The 23,117-nt window shown below is 41.9% G+C and overlaps 1 protein-coding gene across 1 annotated transcript in view; it reads left to right on the top strand.

Annotated features, from left to right (window-relative positions):
• Positions 1-21,579, top strand: part of LOC139754423 (medium-chain acyl-CoA ligase ACSF2, mitochondrial-like) — a 72,210-nt gene extending 50,631 nt beyond the window's left edge. The window contains exons 4-6 of the mRNA XM_071671700.1: positions 5,963-6,063; positions 6,172-6,291; positions 21,438-21,579. Coding sequence (XP_071527801.1) covers positions 5,963-6,063; positions 6,172-6,291; positions 21,438-21,579 — 363 coding nt within the window. The remainder of the gene's footprint in view (positions 1-5,962; positions 6,064-6,171; positions 6,292-21,437) is intronic.
• The last annotated feature ends 1,538 nt before the right edge of the window (positions 21,580-23,117 follow it).

Raw genomic sequence — 23,117 nt, 5'->3', positions numbered from 1 at the left:
ATAAACTTACATCCCAATAAACTTCTCACTTCCCAGACCCTCTCATACCCAACATACTGCATACTTGTCCCTCTCTCCAAAACTGTAGCTCTTAACTCTCTAACCACCCCATCCATAAACAAATTAAATAACCATGGGGACATCACACACCCCTGCTGCAGACTGACCTTCACTGGGAACCAATCACTCTTCTCTCTTCCTACTCGTACACATGCCTTATATCCTTGATAAAATCTTTTCACTGCTTCTAGTAGCTTTCCTCCCCCACCATATACTCTTAAGCCCTTCCACAAAGCATTTCTATCAACCCTCTCATATGCCTTCTCCACATCCTGAAATGCTACATACAAATCCATCTGTTTTTCTGATTATTTGTCACACACATTCTTCAGAGCAAACACCTGATACACTTGTCCTCTACCACTTCTGAAACCACACTGCTCCTCCCCTATCTGACACTCTGTACACACCTTCACCCTCTCAATCAGTATCCTCCCATACAATTTCCCAAGAATACTTAACAAACTTATGCCTCTGTAGTTTGAACACTCACCGTTATCCCCTTTCCCTTTGTACAATGGCACTGTGCATGTATTCTGCCAATCCTCAGGCACTTCGCCCTGATCCATACATACTTTGAATATCCTTACCAACCAAGCAACAACATAGTCACCCCCTTTCTTAATAAATTCTACTGAAATACCATCCAAACCCTCTGCCTTGCCAGATTTCATCTTCCTGAAAGCTTTCACTACCTCTTCTCTCTTAACCAAACCATTCTTCCTGACCCTTCCACTTCACACACTACCCCGACCAAAACACCCTATATGTGCCACTTTATCATCAAACACATTTAACAAACCTTCAAAATACTCACTTCATCTCCTTCTCACTTCATCACTTCCTGTTATTACTTCCCTCCTTGTCCCTTCACCTATATTCCCATTTGTTCTCTAGTCTTACGCACGATATTTACCTCCTTCCAAAACATCTTTTTATTCTTCCTAAAATTTAATGATAATCTTTCACCCCAAGTCTCATTTGCCCTCTTTTTCAACCCTTGCATCTTCTTGTTGACCTCTTGCTGCTTTCTTTTATATATCTCCCAGTCATTTGCACTCCTTCCTTGTAATTATCCTCCAAACACCTCTCTTTCGTCTTTCACTAGCAACTTTACTTCTTGACCCCACCCTATCTAATCTGCCCACCTCCCATCTTTCTCAAGCCACATGCATCTTTTGCACATGCCTCTGACACATGTATCCTCTTTGTCAATTTCTCCTCACTCATTCTCTCCATACATCGAAACTGCTTCAACACACGCTTACAATTACATATATTCTCCTTTTTTTTATTACAGTTATAATTACAAATACATTTAATTGTATTGAAATGGTTTGGTCACATGGAGAGAATGAGTGAGGAAAGATTGACAAAGAGGATATATATGGTAGAGGTGGAGGGAAAAAGGAGAATTGGAAGACCAAATTGGAGGTCAAAGGATGGAGGGAAAAAGATATTGAGCGATTGGGGCCTGAACATACAGGAGAATGAAAGGCGTGCAAGGAATAGAGTGAATTGGAACGATGTGGTATACTGGGGTCAACGTGCTGTTATTGGATTGAACCAGGGCATGTGAAGTGTCTGGGGTAAACCATGGAAAATTTTATGGGGCCTGGATGTGGAAAGGGAGGTATGGTTTTGATGCATTACACATGAGAGCTAGAGACTGAGTGTGAACTAATGTGGCCTTTGTTGTCTTTTCCTTGTGCTACCTTGCACGCCCGCAGGGGGAGGGGGGTGCCATTTCCTGTGTGGCAGGGTGGTGGCAGGAATAGTTGAAGGCAGCATGTATGAATATGAACATGTGTATATATGTTTATGTCTGTGTATGTATATATATGGATACGTTGAAATGTATAGGGATGTTAGTGTGTGTGGACGTGTATGTATATACATGTGTATGTGGGTCGGTTAGGCCATTCTTTCGTCTGTTTCCTTGCGCTACCTTCCTAACGCAGGAGACTGCTACAAAGTATAGTTAGAAATAAAAGATTGGGAATAGCAATTATATTGTAATTACAATTACCACAAAACAAAATGCAGTATAATTACAATTGTAATTACAATTTCCCAGATTTAGAAAAAAATAATTCTAGTTAAAATAAACACTGATTTTGCATTGTAAGGCTATTCTTTCTTTGTAGACAAGTGTCACAATCTATTTTGAAGACAAAATTATTTCATTTTGATATAAGTTGCAGATGGTAACTAAAAACTGGATGTTTTTCAAACAGTTTGCTATTGCACTGTATCAGTAACATTGAACAGAAAGAAGTGATACTATGTTGAGCTCTGTTAAGAGTGAAAAATTTTTTGGGAGTGTGGAAAACTCATTCTGATGAAGCAGATGTAGCAGTACACCGAATCACCTCTCTTGCAAGTTTCTTCATTGAATGCAAATTTTTGGACACTTCTTTTCAGTAAATCAATGAATCACTTGAAAATGGCAAGAGTCCCTTCCTCTACATATTGCATCAACAAAAGACTCACTGATGCTGTGCTTCCCTCTGATCCCTGTTGATTTTGGAATTTTGTTGAACATTATGGTATGAAGGAGAAAAGTCTGGGTCTTTTTGATTCAGGTAATCCTTCTGCTAGATCATCCTTATTTCTTTCTTTGTCCATAGTTAATGTTGACCCCTCCTGAACTACCTCCAATTCTTCAAGCATTTCCTTGACATATACGAGCACTTGGTCCTTTTGCTTGTGTCATGGAAGTCAGTCTTGTTTAAACCTAGGATACAAAAAAGCTGCCTCTTGAACATCTCTCATTTCCATGTATGAATCCAGTCTTTTCTTCACAGAGTCCAATAGGACTTTAGCTAGTTGTTTAATATATTACAGTTGGGTGTTATGATTATGAATTAGATTCTCCAGTGATGTTAAGTCCCTGAATCAATGGTTCAATAGCAGATATGGTGATGTTCTTCTACCTCTCCACAACTTCCATGGCCTCGTGAAAAGGTTCGAGGACAATCATGAGCTACTTTAAGGCGGAAGTCTCCCCTGGCATGATTTTCTTACTTTGCTCTCCCTGGAACAGAAGATCAATTGCATTATTCACTTCTACAGGGTTCTTGAGTTCATATAGTGTTTTGTTTTTGTTATTCCAGGAGTGGTATTTTTGTTTGGGTTGGGTCAAGGGATCAATAAGGTAGACTCAAGTGGTTGATAATAATAAAGTACTGCTAGCAAATAGCACTACTGCTACCTGCTGTACTTTTCATAAATCATACCACTACCTTGGGGATAGGGGAGAAAGAATACTTCCCACATTCCCCGCGTGTAATAGGAGGTGACCAAAGGAGACGGGAGTTGGGGGGCTAGAAACCCTCCCCTCCTTGTATTTTAACTTTCTAAAAGGAGAAACAGAAGGAATCATGCAGGGAGTGCTCATCCTCCTTGAAGGCTCAGATTGGGATGTCTAATTGTGTGTGGATGTAACTGAGATGAGACAAAAGGAGAGACAGGTAGTATGTTTAAGGAAAGGAACCTGGATGTTTTGGCTCTGAGTGAAACGAAGCTCAGGGGTAAAGGGGAAGAGTGGTTTGGGAATGTCTTGGGAGTAAAGTCAGGGGTTGGTGAGAGGACAAGAGCAAAGGAAGGAGTAGCACTATTCCTCAAGCAGTTGTGGCAGTATGTGATAAAGTGTAAGAAAGTAAACTCTAGATTGATATGGGTAAAACTGAAAGTGGATGGAGAGAGATAGGTGATTATTGGTGCCTATGCACCTGGTCATGAGAAGAAAGATCGTGAAAGGCAAGTGTTTTGGGAGCAGCTGAGTGAGTGTGTTAGCTGCTTTGATGCACAAGACCAGGGCCTGTGAAGAGTCTGGGGTAAATTATGGAAAGTTTTATGGGGCCTGGACGTGGAAAGGGAGCTATGGTTTCATTGCACTACACATGACGACTAGAGACTGAATGTGAACAAATGTGGCCTTTGTTGTCTTTTCCTATCTCTACCTCATGCAAACGCAGGGGGAGAGGGGTGCCATTTCAAGTGTGGCTGGGCAGTGGCAGGAATGGATGAAGGCAGCATGTATGAATATGTACATGTGTATATATGTATATGTCTGTGTATGTATATGTTGAAATGTATATGTATGTATATGTGCGTGTGTGGGCGTTTATGTATATAGGTGTGTATGTGGGTGGGTTGGGCCATTCTTTCATCTATTTCCTTGTGCTGCCTCACTAACGTGGAAGACAGCAACAGAAGTATGATAAAAAGAAATATTATAGATAAATAACCATTACTGCCATTATTATTTTTGACCAGTACAGCTGCTGCCAGTAATTTGAAAAGTATCATTTGCCCACCTTTGTATTTGCAAGTTTACTTGTACCAGTTTTCTTTCCTTTCACAATTACAATTGAATTACTTTTACTTGATCACAATTGATTACAATTGCAATGAAATGCTTTAATTTTATTTTCAATTATGTTTACATTATTTCTGTAATTAATTACCTTTTAATTGAATTACAATTACTCCATCCTTGCAATGTACCAGATACACTCAACAAACTTGTTTCTCTTCAGTTTGGGCATTCACCTTTGTAATCCTTGCCATTATACAATTGCACTGTACAGGCATGTTGCTAATCCTCAGGCACTTCACCATGATCCACACACACCTTGAAAATCCTAACTAATGATTCAGTAACAGTCATCCCCTGTCTAAAGAAATTCAAAAGTAGTACTATCCACATTTCATTTTATTTAAGGCTTCAACCACCTCTTCTCTCTGCACTAAACCACTTCCCATGACTTTCTTACTTCACATACCTCTCCAACCGAAACACCTCATGTCTACCACTCCATCATCATTACCTGTTGCCACTTTCCCCTTTGCCCCTAAATTGATGTTCCAATTTGTTCTTTTGTTTTTCTCACACTGTTAATCTCCTTGCAGAACATCTTATTTTCCTTGAACTTTACTGATAATTGCTTGCTCCAACTTTCATTTGCCATTTTTCTTTTCAACCTCAGGACTTTCCACTTGACCCCCTGCCACTTTCTCTTGTACATCTCCCAACGATTTGCGCTCCTTCCCTATGAATACTGCCCGTACACCATATTCTCTTTTACTAGCAACTTTATCCTGTCATCCCACCTCTTCCTACTCTTTCTTACCTGCCTACCTCCCACCTTCTGCATGCCACACACTTCTCTTACATATGCCAACACATCCTCCTTAAGTACCTCCCATTCCTCACCCATTCCCTTAGCATCGTTTAATCATACCTTTGGCCATTCTACACTCATTCTATCCTGTTATTTCATCACACAGTTCTCTTTCTTACGCTAAATATTTTCACCACCCTCTTCTCAACCTACACACAATGGTCTGTAGAAGTTAATGGAAAGTCATCGAGAAAGCTTGTTGAAAGAACTTCACTCTAGAGAGCTTGAAGATTTCATAGGTGAAGCCATTTCACGTGAGGGTGGCTTGGCAGCCTGCTTTAAGGGTAGCCAACCACTTTATGCCACTGTTGTGGAGGGTTAAAATTTTCTTATGTGTAAGTATGTGTAGGTGGACATTATGTAATGTATTGTTTGTGTCTGTCTGTTTAGGAGGAGGTTGAGACTGTTGAAGCCTTCTAGGACAGGTTGTGTGAGGTTTGTGTTGAGTGTGGTACAGGTGGTGGAATGATTGGGCCAAAAGATGTAATTTGTAGATGAGAGTGGGATATTTTTCTTGATTCTGTTATGGATCAGTTTTTCAAAGATTATGGTTATTAAAGTGAAATTATATTGCATAGGACGGTAAGAGGAGGGGGATTTGGGTGGTGTGGACCATGATGAATATTATATATGAATATGAATTGATGGATAGATATTTCTTTTCTCTTTACAAATAGATTTCTCTTACTCAAGAATGTTCTTTCTTTATCCAGGTAAATATTAATCCAGCTTACCGCCCAGACGAGCTCGAATATTGCTTGAACAAAGTTTCCGTTAAGGCCATTATATGTCATGAGACCTTTAAGACTTCAGAGTAAGTTAACTCTTTACACATTTAGTGTACAATGTATTATCTTGGTATAATGTTATTGATGAATTTACTCACTACTGTTTTTGATCAAAGAATTCTTACTCCTTACAGCTATTATCAAATGCTGTGTGAACTGGCACCTGAACTTCCATCTTCTCCCAGAGGTGATCTGAGGAGCTCCAGAGTGCCTTACCTGAAGCAAGTCATTTTTTGCTCAAAGAGAGACTTAAGGTAAGTGACAAAACTTCTTTCTATGCTGACATTCATCATAACTGTATCTTGCTTTCTTCATTCTCTGAATAATTGTTATAGATAACTACTTCTGACAAGAACAGCATTCAACATCTTGTATACAGCTTTTTACTTTATTTTGTATACTATTATGTAACACCTAGAACTCTTTTATAGGACTCCTGCTCCAGCCCAGTGACAACATGTGTGTCCCCTGTATACCAGATTGCTCCACCTTTCTCAATTTCTTGCATGCCTCACACCTTCATGCATATATATGTCTTTCTATATCTCTGACACCTGTTCCCTTCAGGAATTCCCCCAAGGGGGTGGCCATGGTGGTAGTCTCCATAAGTAGTGAACTCCAGTGCTGCTTCTTAGCTTTTAATGCCCCACCCTTAACAGACCACTGGCAGAATGCCAGTCTAGTACAGTGTTTGCAGAGGCTCCTACTCATTGTTCCTACTGACTACTTCGACCTAATTTTCCTACCTACTGCTTCTACCTAATGTGTCTACTAAACAGTCCTACCTACTACTTCTACCTAATGTTTCTACTTAATAGTCCTACCTACTACTTCTATCTATTGATCCTACCATTTTGCCAAAAGGCAGGGCTGGCACATAGTACTCACCACAGGAAATCTAGAGTTATGAAGAATGAACTGAGTTAGTTGTGTTGTCAAGTGTTGTTTGTGACAGGGAGAGAGATTTTTTATGTTTGTGGACAGATTTCCAGCAGTGCACCTTGATAACCAATGGAGTGCTGGCTCACTATGCAGCTATCATTAATCCTCCTGCTACCCAGGTGGGTAGTACTGGCAATATACTTACCAGTCATTGGCTGCCTACCAACTACTACCTTCTTGCATATTCAGGCCACGAACCATCTTTCACCTTGTCCTTCCACTTCCTCCTTGGTTCCCATTTTTACTACTCCCACCACAGCCAACATACATACCCAGTTAGTCATCCTATCTTCACTCATTCTTTCAAAGTAGTGCCCAGAACCACTTTACACTCTCTATGTTAAGATTGCTGGTCTTACTTTCTGTATCATTAAAATGGACTTCAAAGCTAGTTCTGCCTTCTCCTTACAAGTGCTATGCACCAACTTATACCTCATGTATTTTCTTCACATAAGTTCTCTTGCCCCCTTCCTTCTGCACAATCATTTATAAATATGATCGTGATAAACTTCAACAAATCTATGGTTTCTAGTTCCTGGCATTGTAGGGTGCTAAGAATCTCCAGGTTTCCACCTGACTTTGCTGCCAATTTTTGATGGGGGGCCCTGAGACTGGTACTGGCTTTTCCCAGGACCTTTCCCTCTCTGATAGGCCTTCCTCTTTTTCCATTCACTTTTCCAATATTCATGGTCTCTCCTCTGATGAATATCATCCGTCACCTCTTCTAATATCATACTTTTCTATGGGAATCAGCTGTCTAATAATCTCACTAGCCCCTTTTTCATATCTAACTATAATCTCCACTAAAATACTTGTTCATAGATAGAGTGTTTATATTCCAACATCAACACACCTGTTGCTGCATGTGGCTCAAGGTCTGTCTCCCAGCTGCCACACTTTTGCTCCATTTTGCCTATTGTTCACTTAATTCTACAGATTTTATGTCTTTCTTTGACTGTCGATACTCTTGCCATGAGACTGTAGCATCCTTTCACCTGCAAGCCAAGATCCTTATCATAGGAATTTTAACATGTATCATTGGGAAGGGTTGAATATATCCCATGCAGATAGTGGAAGTTGAAGCATTTAAGTTCTCCATTTTAAGTGATCTAGAGCAAATTATCCCCCACCCTATCCATATCCTTGACCACTGTGACCACTCTTCTCATAATTCTGGATTTGTTTCTTACTTCTAATCTGTCCCTCTATAATTGCACAATTTTACCTTCAATTGATTCATTTGATCACACTCTCATGAATGTATCTATTATAATGGCACCTCCCCCTCTAGCAGTCCTTCTAAGTGTAAATACTGGCACTTCAGCAAAGATGACTAGAATAACTTATGAAAATTCTTTTCTAGCTTTCCTTGGGTAAATTAAAGTCTGTTGTGTGGTGATGCTTCTGTATTTGCCAAATGCATAGCCACGGTTATTGTTACAAGAATGGAAGCATCCCCTCTTCTTCCAAGATGACCTCAATTTCTAATACAGTTGTTCAGCCATTCCTGTTCTGAGGCTGTTCAGGCAATGAGATCAGGCATATGGGGCTTGAAAAAATTTTACTTCTTCAACTCCCATTCAGCATTATCACTTCCTGTAATCATTGCATATATGCTATCTGTGGTTTCAGAAGTGGTAGAGTATGTGTGGATCAGGTGTTTGCTTTGAATAATGCATGTGAGAAATACTTAGAAAAGCAAATGGATTTGTATGTAGCATTTATGGATCTGGAGAAGGCATATGATACAGTTGATAGAGATGCTCTGTGGAAGGTATTAAAAGTATATGGTGTGGGAGGTAAGTTGCTAGAAGCAGTGAAAAGTTTTAATTAAGGATGTAAGGCATGTGTATGAGCAGGAAGAGAGGAAAGTGATTGGTTCTCAGTGAATGTAGGTTTGCGGCAGGGATGTGTGATGTCTCCATGGTTGTTTAATTTTCTTATGGATGGGGTTGTTAGGGAGGTAAATGCAAGAGTTTTGGAAAGAGGGGCAAGTATGAAGTCTGTTGGGGATGAGAGGGCTTGGGAAGTGAGTCAGTTGTTGTTCGCTGATGATACAGCGCTGGTGGCTGATTCATGTGAGAAACTGCAGAAGCTGGTGACTGAGTTTGGTAAAGTGTGTGAAAGAAGAAAGTTAAGAGTAAATGTGAATAAGAGCAAGGTTATTAGGTACAGTAGGGTTGAGGGTCAAGTCAATTGGGAGGTAAGTTTGAATGGAGAAAAACTGGAGGAAGTAAAGTGTTTTAGATATCTGGAAGTGGATCTGGCAGTGGATGGAACCATGGAAGCGGAAGTGGATCATAGGGTGTGGGAGGGGGTGAAAATCCTGGGAGCCTTGAAGAATGTTATGAAGTCGAGAACATTATCTCGGAAAGCAAAAATGGGTATGTTTGAAGGAATAGTGGTTCCAACAATGTTGTATGGTTGCAAGGCGTGGGCTATGGATAGAGTTGTGCGCAGGAGGATGGATGTGCTGGAAATGAGATGTTTGAGGACAATGTGTGGTGTGAGGTGGTTTGATCGAGTAAGTAATGTAAGGGTAAGAGAGATGTGTGGAAATAAAAAGAGTGTGGTTGAGAGAGCAGAAGAGGGTGTTTTGAAATGGTTTGGGCACATGGAGAGAATGAGTGAGGAAAGATTGACCAAGAGGATATATGTGTCGGAGGTGGAGGGAACGAGGAGAAGTGGGAGACCAAATTGGAGGTGGAAAGATGGAGTGAAAAAGATTTTGTGTGATCGGGGCCTGAACATGCAGGAGGGTGAAAGGAGGGCAAGGAATAGAGTGAATTGGATCGATGTGGTATACCGGGGTTGACGGGCTGTCAGTGGATTGAATCAGGGCATGTGAAGCATCAGGGGTAAACCATGGAAAGCTGTGTAGGTATGTATATTTACGTGTGTGGACGTATGTATATACATGTGTATGGGGGTGGGTTGGGCCATTTCTTTCGTCTGTTTCCTTGCGCTACCTCGCAAACGCAGAAGACAGCGACAAAGCAAAAAAAAAATATATATATATATATATATATATATACATATATATATATATATATCCCTGTGGATAGGGGAGAAAAAATAATTCCCACACATTCCTCACGTGTCTTAGAAGGTGACTAAAGGGGACGGGAGTAGGGGGCTAGAAACCCTCCCCTCCTTTTATTTTAACTTTCTAAAAGGGGAAACAGAAGAAGGAGTCACGCGGGGAGTGCTCATCCTCCTTGAAGGCTCAGATTGGGTTGTTTAAATGGATGTGGATGTAACCAATATGAGAGAAAAAGGAGACATAGGTAGTATGTTTGAGGAAAGGAACCTGTATGTTTTGGCTCTGAGTGAAACGAAGGTAAAGGGGAAGAGTGGTTTGGGAATGTCTTGGGAGTAAAGTCAGATGTTAGTGAGAAGACAAGAGCAAGGGAAGGAGTAGCACTACTCCTGAAACAGGAGTGGTAGGAGTATGTGATAGAGTGTAAGAAAGTAAACTCTAGATTGATATGTTATAAAACTGAAAGTGGATGGATAGAGATGGGTGATTATTGGTGCATATGTACCTGGGCATGAGAAGAAGGATCATGAGAGGCAAGTGTTTTGGAGCAGCTGAGTGAGTTTCTTAGTAGTTTTGATGCACGAGACTGGGTTATAGTGATGGATGATATGAATGCAAAGGTGAGTAATGTGGAAGTTGAGGGAATAAATGGTGTACATGGGGTGTTCGTTGTTGTAAATGGAAATGGTGAAGAGCTTGTAGATTTATGTGCTGAAAAAGGACTGGTGATTGGGAATACCTGGTTTAAAAAGAGAGAGAAACATAAGTATACGTATGCAAGTAGGAGAGATGGGCAAAGAGTGTTATTGGATTACGTGTTAATTGATAGGTGCGCGAAAGAGCGACTTTTGGATGTTAACGTGCTGAGAGGTGCAACTGGAGGGATGTCTGATCATTATCTTGTGGAGGCGAAGGTGAAGATTTGTAGAAGTTTTCAGAAAAGAAGAATGTTGGGGTGAAGGGAGTGGTGAGAGTAAGTGAGCTTGGAAAGGTGACTTGTGTGAGGAAGTACCAGGAGAGACTGAGTTCAGAATGGAAAAAGGTGAGAAGAAAGGAGGTAAGGGGAGTAATGGGATGTATTTAGGGAAGCAGTGATTGCTTGTGCAAAAGATGCTTGTGGCATGAGAAGTGCGGGAGGTGGGCAGATTAGAAAGGGTAGTGAGTGGTGGGATGAAGAAGTAAGATTATTAGTGAAAGAGAAGAGAGAGGCATTTGGACGATTTTTGCAGGGAAATAATGCAAATGACTGGGATATGTTTAAAAGAAAGAGGCAGGAGGTCAAGAGAAAGGTGCAAGAGGTAAAAAATGAAAGTTGGGATGAGAGAGTATCATTAGATTTTAGGGAGAATAAAAAGATGTTTTGGAAGGAGGTAAATGAAGTGCGTAAGACAAGGGAACAAATGTTTTGGAAGGAGGTAAATAAAGTGCGTAAGACAAGGGAACAAATGTTTTGGAAGGAGATAAATAAAGTGCGTAAGACAAGGGAACAAATGGGAACATCAATGAAGGGGGCTAATGGGGAGGTGATAATAAGTAGTGGTGATGTGAGAATGAGATGGAGCGAGTATTTTGAAGGTTTGTTGAATGTGTTTGATGATAGAATGGCAGATATAGGGTGTTTTGGAACAGGTGGTGTGCAAAGTGAGAGGGTTAGGGAAAATGATTTGGTAAACAGAGAAGAGGCAGTAAAAGCTATGCGGAACATGAAAGCCGGCAAGGCAGCAGGTTTGGATGGTATTGCAGTGGAATTTATTAAAAAAGGGGGTGACTGTATTGTTGACTGGTTGGTAAGGTTATTTAATGTATGTATGATTCATGGTGAGGTGCCTGAGGCTTGGTGGAATGCTTGCATAGTGCCATTGTACAAAGGCAAAGGGGATAAGAGTGAGTGCTCAAATTACAGAGGTATAAGTTTGTTGAGTATTCCTGGTAAATTATATGGGAGGGTATTGATTGAGAGGGTGAAGGCATGTACAGAGCATCAGATTGGGGAAGAGCAATGTGGTTTCAGAAGTGGTACAGGATGTGTGGATCAGGTGTTTGCTTTGAAGAATGTATGTGAGAAATACTTAGAAAAACAAATGGATTTGTATGTAGCATTTATGGATCTGGAGAAGGCATATGATAGAGTTGATAGAGATGCTCTGTGGAAGATATTAAGAATATATGGTGTGGGAGGCAAGTTGTTAGAAGCAGTGAAAAGTGTTTATCGAGGATGTAAGGCATGTATACATGTAGGAAGAGAGGAAAGTGATTGGTTCTCAGTGAATGTAGGTTTGCGGCAGGGGTGTGTGATGTCTCCATGGTTGTTTAATTTGTTTATGGATGGGGTTGTTAGGGAGGTAAATGCAAGAGTTTTGGAAAGAGGGGCAAGTATGAAGTCTGTTGGGGATGAGAGAGCTTGGGAAGTGAGTCAGTTGTTGTTCGCTGATGATACAGCGCTGGTGGCTGATTCATGTGAGAAACTGCAGAAGCTGGTGACTGAGTTTGGTAAAGTGTGTGGAAGAAGAAAGTTAAGAGTAAATGTGAATAAGAGCAAGGTTATTAGGTACAGTAGAGTTGAGGGTCAAGTCAATTGGGAGGTAATTTTGAATGGAGAAAAACTGGAGGAAGTGAAGTGTTTTAGATATCTGGGTGTGGATCTGGCAGCAGATGGGATGGAACCATGGAAGCGGAAGTGAATCATAGGGTGGGGGAGGGGGCAAGAATTCTGGGAGCCTTGAAGAATGTTATGAAGTCGAGAACATTATCTGAGAAAGCAAAAATGGGCGTGTTTGAAGGAATAGTGGTTCCAGCACTGTTGTATGGTTGCGAGGCGTGGGCTATGGATAGATTTGTGCGCAGGAGGGTGGATGTGCTGGAAATGAGATGTTTGAGGACAATATGTGGTGTGAGGTGGTTTGATCGAGTAAGTAATGTAAGGGTAAGAGAGATGTGTGGAAATAAAAAGAGTGTGGTTGAGAGAGCAGAAGAGGGTGGTTTGAAATGGTTCGGGCACATGGAGAGAATGAGTGAGGAAAGATTGACTCAGAGGATATATGTGTCGGAGGTGGAGGGAACGAGGAGAAGTGGGAGACCAAATTGGAGGTGGATAGATGGAGTGAAAAAGATTTTGAGTGATCGGGGCCTGAACATGCAGGAGGATGAAAGGCGTGCAAGGAATAGAGTGAATTGGAACGATGTGGTATACCGGGGTTGACGGGGTTGACGTGCTATCAATGGATTGAACCAGGGCATGTGAAGCGTTTGGGGTAAACCATGGAAAGTTGTGTGGGGCCTGGATGTGGAAAGGGAGCTGTGGTTTCGGTGCATTATTACATGACAGCTAGAGACTGAGTGTGAGCGAATGGGGCCTTTGGTGTCTTTTCCTAGCGCTACCTCGCACACATGAGAGGGGAGGGGGTTGTCATTCCATGTGTGGCGAGGTAGCGATGGGAACAAATAAAGGCAGACAGTATGAATTATATACATGTGTATATATGTATATGTCTGTGTGTGTATGTATATGTGTACATTGAGATGTATAGGTATGTATATTTGCGTGTGTGGACGTGTATGTATATACATGTGTATGTGGGCTTGGTTGGGCCATTCTTTCGTCTGTTTCCTTGCGCTACCTCGCTAACGTGGGAGACAGCGACAAAGCAAAAATAAATAAATATATATATATATCCCTAGGGATAGGGGAGAAAGAATACTTCCCACGTATTCACTGCGTGTTGTAGAAGGTGACTAAAAGGGGAGGGAGCGGGGGGCTGGAAATCCTCCCCTCTCGTTTTTTTTTAATTTTCCAAAAGAAGGAACAGAGAACGAGGCCAGGTGAGGATATTCCCTCAGAGGCCCAGTCCTCTGTTCTTAACGCTACTTTGCTAATGGGGGAAATGGCGAATAGTTTGAAAGAAAGAAAGAATATATATATATATATATATATATATATATATATATATATATATATATATATATATATATATATATATATTTCCACTGACAGCACGTCAACCCCGGTATACCACATCGCTCCAATTCACTCTATTCCTTGCCCTCCTTTCACCCTCCTGCATGTTCAGGCCCCGATCATACAAAATCTTTTTCACTCCATCTTTCCACCAATTTGGTCTCCCTCTTCTCCTTGTTCCCTCCACCTCCGACACATATATCCTCTTGGTCAATCTTTCCTCACTCATCCTCTCCATGTGCCCAAACCACTTCAAAACACCCTCTTCTGCTCTCTCAACCACGCTCTTTTTATTTCCACACATCTCTCTTACCCTTACGTTACTCACTCGGTCAAACCACCTCACACCACACATTGTCCTCACACATCTCATTTCCAGCACATCCATCTCCTGCGCACAACTCTATCCATAGCCCACACCTCGCAACCATACAACATTGTTGGAACCACTATTCCTTCAAACATACCCATTTTTGCTTTCCGAGATAATGTTCTCGACTTCCACACATTCTTCAAGGCCCCCAGGATTTTTGCCCCCTCCCCCACCCTATGATCCACTTCCGCTTCCATGGTTCCATCCGCTGCCAGATCCACTCCCAGATATCTAAAACACTTCACTTCCTCCAGTTTTTCTCCATTCAAACTCACCTCCCAATTGACTTGACCCTCAACCCTACTGTACCTAATAACCTAGCTCTTATTCACATTTACTCTTAACTTTCTTCTTCCACCCACTTTTCCAAACTCAGTCACCAGCTTCTGCAGTTTCTCACATGAATCAGCCACCAGCGCTGTATCATCAGCGAACAACAACTGACTCACTTCCCAAGCTCTCTCATCCCCAACAGACTTCATACTTGCCCCTCTTTCCAAAACTCTTGCATTCACCTCCCTAACAATCCATCCATAAACAAATTAAACAACCATGGAGACATCACACACCCCTGCCGCAAACCTACATTCACTGAGAACCAATCACTTTCCTCTCTTCCTACATATACACATGCCTTACATCCTTGATAAAAACTTTTCACTGCTTCTAACAACTTGCCTCTCACTCCATATATTCTTAATACCTTCCACAGAGCATCTCTATCATCTCTATCATATGCCTTCTCCAGATCCATAAATGCTACATACAAATCCATTTGCTTTTCTAAGTATTTCTCACAAGCATTCTTGAAAGCAAACACCTGATCCACACATCCTCTACCACTTCTGAAGCCACACACACACACACACACACACACACACATATATATATATTTTATTTATTTATTTATTTTGCTTTGTCGCTGTCTCCCGCGTTTGCGAGGTAGCACCAGGAAACAGACGAAAGAAATGGCCCAACCCACCCCCATACACATGTATATACACACACGTCCACACACGCAAATATACATACCTATACATCTCAATGTACATATATATATACACACAGACACATACATATATACCCATGCACACAATTCACACTGTCTGCCTTTATTCATTCCCATCGCCACTTCGGCACACATGGAATACCATCCCCCTCCCCCCTCATGTGTGCGAGGTAGCGCTAGGAAAAGACAACAAAGGCCCCATTCGTTCACACTCAGTCTCTAGCTGTCATGCAATAATGCCCGAAACCACAGCTCCCTTTCCACATCCAGGCCCCACACAACTTTCCATGGTTTACCCCAGACGCTTCACATGCCCTGATTCAATCCACTGACAGCACGTCAACCCCGGTATACCACATCGATCCAATTCACTCTATTCCTTGCCCGCCTTTCACCCTCCTGCATGTTTAGGCCCCGATCACTCAAAATCTTTTTCACTCCATCTTTCCACCTCCAATTTGGTCTCTCACTTCTCCTCGTTCCCTCCACCTCCGACGCATATATCCTCTTGGTCAATCTTTCCTCACTCATTCTCTCCATGTGCCCAAACCATTTCAAAACAACCTCTTCTGCTCTCTCAACCACACTCTTTTTATTTCCACACATCTCTCTTACCCTTACATTACTTACTCGATCAAACCACCTCACACCACACATTGTCCTCAAACATCTCATTTCCAGCACATCCACCCTACTGCACACAAATCTATCCATAGCCCACGCCTCGCAACCATACAACATTGTTGGAACCACTATTCCTTCAAACATACCCATTTTTGCTTTCCGAGATAATGTTCTTGACTTCCACAAATTCTTCAAGACTCCCAGGATTTTCGCCCCCTCCCCCACCCTATGATTCACTTCCGCTTCCATGGTTCCATCCGCTGCCAGATCCACTCCCAGATATCTAAAACACTTTACTTCCTCCAGTTTTTCTCCATTCAAACTTACCTCCCAATTGACTTGACCCTACTTCCTCCAGTTTTTCTCCATTCAAACTTACCTCCCAATTGACTTGACCCTCAACCCTACTGTACCTAATAACCTTGCTCTTATTCACATTTACTCTTAACTTTCTTCTTTCACACACTTTACCAAACTCAGTCACCAGCTTCTGCAGTTTCTCACATGAATCAGCCACCAGCGCTGTATCATCAGCGAACAACAACTGACTCACTTCCCAAGCTCCCTCATCCCCAACAGACTTCATACTTGCCCCTCTTTCCAAAACTCTTGCATTCACCTCCCTAACAACCCCATCCATAAACAAATTAAACAACCATGGAGACATCACACACCCCTGCCGCAAACCTACATTCACTGAGAACCAATCACTTTCCTATCTTCCTACACGTACACATGCCTTACATCCTCGATAAAAACTTTTCACTACTTCTAACAACTTGCCTCCCACACCATATATTCTTAATATCTTCCACAGAGCATCTCTATCAACTCTATCATATGCCTTCTCCAGATCCATAAATGCTCAAATTACAGAGGTATAAGTTTGTTGAGTATTCCTGGCAAATTATATGGGAGGGTATTGATTGAGAGGGTGAAGGCATGTACAGAGCATCAGATTGGGGAAGAGCAGTGTGGTTTCAGAAGTGGTAGAGGATGTGTGGATCAGGTGTTTGCTTTGAAGAATGTATGTGAGAAATACTTAGAAAAGCAAATGGATTTGTATGTAGCATTTATGGATCTGGAGAAGGCATATGATAGAGTTGATAGAGATGCTCTGTGGAAGGTATTAAGAATATATGGTGTGGGAGGCAAGTTGTTAGAAGCAGTGAAAAGTTTTTATCGAGGATGTAAGGCATGTGTACGTGTAGGAAGAGAGGAAAGTGATTGGTTCTCAGTGAATGTAGGTTTGCGGCAGGGGTGTGTGATGTCTCCATGGTTGTTTAATTTGTTTATGGGTGGGGTTGTTAGGGAGGTGAATGCAAGAGTTTTGGAAAGAGGGGCAAGTATGAAGTCTGTTGGGGATGAGAGAGCTTGGGAAGTGAGTCAGTTGTTGTTCGCTGATGATACAGCGCTGGTGGCTGATTCATGTGAGAAACTGCAGAAGCTGGTGACTGAGTTTGGTAAAGTGTGTGAAAGAAGAAAGTTAAGAGTAAATGTGAATAAGAGCAAGGTTATTAGGTACAGTAGGGTTGAGGGTCAATTCAATTGGGAGGTGAGTTTGAATGGAGAAAAACTGGAGGAAGTGAAGTGTTTTAGATATCTGGGAGTGGATCTGGCAGCGGATGGAACCATGGAAGCGGAAGTGGATCATAGTGTGGGGGAGGGGGCGAAAATTCTGGGAGCCTTGAAGAATGTGTGGAAGTCGAGAACATTATCTCGGAAAGCAAAAATGGGTATGTTTGAAGGAATAGTGGTTCCAACAATGTTGTATGGTTGCGAGGCGTGGACTATGGATAGAGTTGTGCACAGGAGGATGGATGTGCTGGAAATGAGATGTTTGAGGACAATGTGTGGTGTGAGGTGGTTTGATCGAGTAAATAACGTAAGGGTAAGAGAGATGTGTGGAAATAAAAAGAGCGTGGTTGAGAGAGCAGAAGAGGGTGTTTTGAAATGGTTTGGTCACATGTAGAGAATGAGTGAGGAAAGATTGACCAAGAGGATATATGTGTCGGAGGTGGAGGGAACGAGGAGAAGAGGGAGACCAAATTGGAGGTGGAAAGATGGAGTGAAAAAGATTTTGAGTGATCGGGGCCTGAACATGCAGGAGGGTGAAAGGAGGGCAAAGAATAGAGTGAATTGGAGCGATGTGGTATACTGGGGTTGACGTGCTGTCAGTGGATTGAATCAAGGCATGTGAATGGGGGTGGGTTTGGCCATTTCTTTCGTGTGTTTCCTTGCGCTACCTCGCAAACGCGGGAGACAGCGACAAAGCAAAAAAAAAAAATATATATGTATATATATATATATATATATATATATATATATATATATATATATATATATATATATATATATATATATATATGGTTGTTTAATTTGTTTATGGATGGGGTTGTTAGGGAGGTAAATGCAAGAGTTTTGGAAAGAGGGGCAAGTATGAAGTCTGTTGGGGATGAGAGAGCTTGGGAAGTGAGTCAGTTGTTGTTCGCTGATGATACAGCGCTGGTGGCTGATTCATGTGAGAAACTGCAGAAGCTGGTGACTGAGTTTGGTAAAGTGTGTGGAAGAAGAAAGTTAAGAGTAAATGTGAATAAGAGCAAGGTTATTAGGTACAGTAGGGTTGAGGGTCAAGTCAATTGGGAGGTGAGTTTGAATGGAGAAAAACTGGAGGAAGTGAAGTGTTTTAGATATCTAGGAGTGGATCTGGCAGCGGATGGAAACATGGAAGCGGAAGTGGATCATAGGGTGGGGGAGGGGGCGAAAATTCTGGGGGCCTTGAAGAATGTGTGGAAGTCGAGAACATTATCTCGGAAAGCAAAAATGGGTATGTTTGAAGGAATAGTGGTTCCAACAATGTTGTATGGTTGCGAGGCGTGGGCTATGGATAGAGTTGTGCGCAGGAGGATGGATGTGCTGGAAATGAGATGTTTGAGGACAATGTGTGGTGTGAGGTGGTTTGATCGAGTGAGTAACGTAAGGGTAAGAGAGATGTGTGGAAATAAAAAGAGCGTGGTTGAGAGAGCAGAAGAGGGTGTTTTGAAGTGGTTTGGGCACATGGAGAGAATGAGTGAGGAAAGATTGACCAAGAGGATATATGTGTCGGAGGTGGAGGGAACGAGGAGAAGAGGGAGACCAAATTGGAGGTGGAAAGATGGAGTGAAAAAGATTTTGTGCGATCGGGGCCTGAACATGCAGGAGGGTGAAAGGAGGGCAAGGAATAGAGTGAATTGGAGCGATGTGGTATACCGGGGTTGACGTGCTGTCAGTGGATTGAATCAAGGCATGTGAAGCATCTGGGGTAAACCATGGAAAGCTGTGTAGGTATGTATATTTGCGTGTGTGGACGTATGTATATACATGTGTATGGGGGGGGGTTGGGCCATTTCTTTCGTCTGTTTCCTTGCGCTACCTCGCAAACGCGGGAGACAGCGACAAAGTATAATAAAAATAAATATATATATATAATTTTGCTTTGTCGCTGTCTCCCGCATTAGCAAGGTAGCGCAAGGAAACAGATGAAAGAATGGCCCAACCCACCCACATACACATGTATATACATACACATCCACACACGCATATATACATAGCTATACATCTCAATGTATACATATATATACACACACAGACATATACATATATACACATACATAATTCATACTGTTTATCTTTATTTATTCCCATCGCCACCTCGCCACACATTGAATAAGAACCCCCTCCCCCTCATGTGTGTGAGGTAATGCTAGGAAAAGACAACAAAGGGCCCATTCGTTCACACTCAGTCTCTAGCTGTCATGTAATAATGCATCGAAACCACAGCTCCCTTTCCACATCCAGGCCCCACAGAACTTTATATGGTTTACCACAGACGCTTCACATGCCCTGGTTCAATCCATTGACAGCACGTCTACCCCAGTATACCACATCGTTCCAATTCACTCTATTCCTTGCACGCCTTTCACGCTCCTGCATGTTGAGGCCCCGATATCTCAAAATCTTTTTCACTCCCTCTTTCCACCTCCAATTTGGTCTCTCACTTCTCCTCGTTCCCTCCACCTCTGACACATATATCCTCTTGGTCAATCTTTCCTCACTCATTCTCTCCATGTGACCAAACCATTTCAAAACACCTTCTTCTGCTCTCTCAACCACACTCTTTTTACTTCCACACATCTGTCTTACCGTTACATTACTTACTCGATCAAACCACCTCACACCACATATTGTCCTCAAACATCTCATTTCCAGCACATGCACCCTCCTGCATGCAACTCTATCCATAGCCCACGCCTCGCAACCATACAACATTGTTGGAACCACTATTCCTTAAAGATACCCGTTTTTGCTTTCCGAGATAATGTTCTCGACTTCCAAACATTCTTAAAGGCTCCCAGAATTTTCGCCCCCTCCCCCACCCTATTATTCACTTCCGCTTCCATGGTTCCATGTGCTGCCAGATATACTCCTACATATCTAAAACGCTTTACTTCCTCCAGTTTATTTATTATCTATTTCTTTTGCTTTGTCGCTGTCTCCCGTGTTAGCGAGGTAGCGAGTTTATTTATCCCTGGGGATAGGGGAGAAAGAATACTTCCCACGTATTCCCTGCATGTCGTAGAAGGCGACTAAAAGGGGAGGGAGCGGGGGGCTGGAAATCCTCCCCTCTCACTTTTTTTTTTTTTTTTTTTTTTTTTTTTTTTTTTTAATTTTCCAAAAGAGGGAACAGAGAAGGGGCCCAGGTGAGGATATTCCCTCAAGGGCCCAGTCCTCTGTTCTCAACGCTACCTCGCTAATGCGGGAAATGGCGAATAGTATGAAAGAAAAGAAAATATATATATGCTCCCGACCCTGACCTCGGCAGCCAAAACATTGACATGGAATAAGTCACAGAGGTCAAGAATTTAGGCTGTGGAAATGAGTTATTCGAAAGGAATATGTGGAATGACTAAATGGAATGAAGACATCAGGGGGTGAATGAGAGATGTTCCATGGAGGGGGAATGCAAAGGGAATCAGTTTTGGAGCAGTGAAGTGTGTAAAACATAATACTTTGCTGTGGTTTGGGCATGTGGATAGAATGCAGGATGGGACTTTACAAGGAGGGTGTATGATAATACGATTAAAGGGTTTACTGTGAGAGGAAGACCAACCGTGACTTGTAGAAACAGAGTTGAAGAGTACGGGAGGGGGAGAAATGGTTGAAGATTGTGTGGAATGGTGTATGAAAGGGAGGTATATAAGGACGGGATAAGTGGAGACTTTTGCCGTGGCCACCCCCTTGGTGGGAGTTTCTGGAGTGAATGGGCATCAGAGATATAGATAGAAGTCTGTCTTTTCCGTACTACATGGAGTAGAGCCTCACAGCTGCAGAAGCCCCTTGAAAATTGTCATTTGTATGTATGATAAATATCATAATATGAATGATGTCTACAGGTCGTATTTACTTTCTTTTATGCAGTGGAACATACAAATTTGAAGATTTATATGAAGCAGGCGACAGTTCACACATTAAGGCTGTAGAGCGTCTTTCTACTAAGATGCAGTTTGATGATCCATGCAGTATTCAGTTTACTTCGGTAGGTACTCTTAACCCATTTTGAACTTGCATCAGTTCTTTGTTGAATATTATAATCTGAAACATATGAAAGAGATGCAGTGCAGTGAATATCTTGGTGTTTTGACAGTTCTCAATATAACCCATCAAAAATGTATTTTTCTTAGTCTTCATTACTCCCATTGTAAAGACAGCCAGTATATATGCCCACTTTATTATAACAAATGTTGCAATGAACAGACAAGGTTTAAACCAGGGGAGGAATATTTCAGGCTGAATAATTGATTGTGATAGTTGGTAGATTGAAGATAAAGTTGAAGGATGTATTGGCCAAGTGTATGTGAGACTGTAATGTGATATGTAGAGCATTAGTGGGGAGGAGCATTGGGGTTTCAGAAGTGTTAGAGGATATATGGATCAGTTGTTTGCTGTAAAGGATGTGTGTGAGAAATATTTAGAAAAACATGGATTTATGTAGCATTATAGATGTTTTGTGGAAAGTCTTAAGAATAAATGATGTGTAGGGGGTGAGCTGCTGGAAGTAGAGATGTTTTTAATCAAGGGTGAACACCGAGGAGGAAGAAAGGAGTGTAAATGGTCTGTAGCTGGGATGTGTGATGGCACCATGGTTGTTTGATTTGTTTATGGTTAGGGTGGTGAGGGAGGTAAATGCAAGACTCTTGGAGAGAGTGAGGAGTATGCTGTCTGTTGGGGATGTCTTGGAGAGAATGGGTAGCATACAGTTTGTTGGGGATGAGAGGGCTTAGGAAGTGTCATTTGTTGTTTGCTGATGATATAGCAGTGGTGGTAGATTTGGGCAAGAAAACTGCAGAATTTGGTGATTGAGTTTGGAAGAGTGTGTGAAAGGAGAAAGTTGATAGTGAATGTGAATAAAAGCAAGGTTATTATGTTCAGCATGGTTGAGGGACAAGTTAGTTGGGATGTAAATTTGAAGCGAAGTGTTTTAGATATCTGGGAGTGGACATGGCAGCAAATGGAAACATGGAAGTGGAAGTGAGTCATAGGGTTGTGGAGTGGGGCAAAGGTTCTGGGAGCATTGGAGAATTTGTGGAAAGAGATAATGTTACCTGGATTGGCAAGAATGGGTATGTCTGAAGGAATATTAGTTCCAACAATATTAAATGGTTGCAAGGCAACCATGTTTGAGGACAATGTGGTGTGAGGTGGTTTGATTAAGTAATGAAAGGATAAAGAGATGTGTGGTAATGAGAGAGCAGAAGAGGGTATGTTGATATTTGTACATATGGAGAAAATGAGTGAGGAAAGGATATATGTGTCAGAGTGGAGGGAACAAGAAGAGGGAGACCAAATTGGAGGTGGAAGGTTGGAGTGAAGAAGATTTTGAGCGATCGGGGCATGAAAGGCATGCACGAATAGAGTGAATTGGAACGATGTGGTGTACTGGGGTCAACTTGCTGTCAGTGGACTGAACCAGAACATGTGAGATGTCCAGAACAGACCATAGAAATGTCCGAGGGGCCTGGACATAGATAGGGAGCTTTGGTTTCGATTCATTACACATGACAGCTAGAGAATGAGTGTGAGTAGATGTGGCCTTTCTTC

The sequence above is a fragment of the Panulirus ornatus genome, chromosome 17, assembly GCF_036320965.1.
Source record: "Panulirus ornatus isolate Po-2019 chromosome 17, ASM3632096v1, whole genome shotgun sequence".
NCBI classification, from domain to species: Eukaryota; Metazoa; Arthropoda; class Malacostraca; order Decapoda; family Palinuridae; genus Panulirus; species Panulirus ornatus.
Note: the sequence above shows the minus strand (reverse complement) of the source record. Positions and strands in the feature narration are given on the sequence as shown.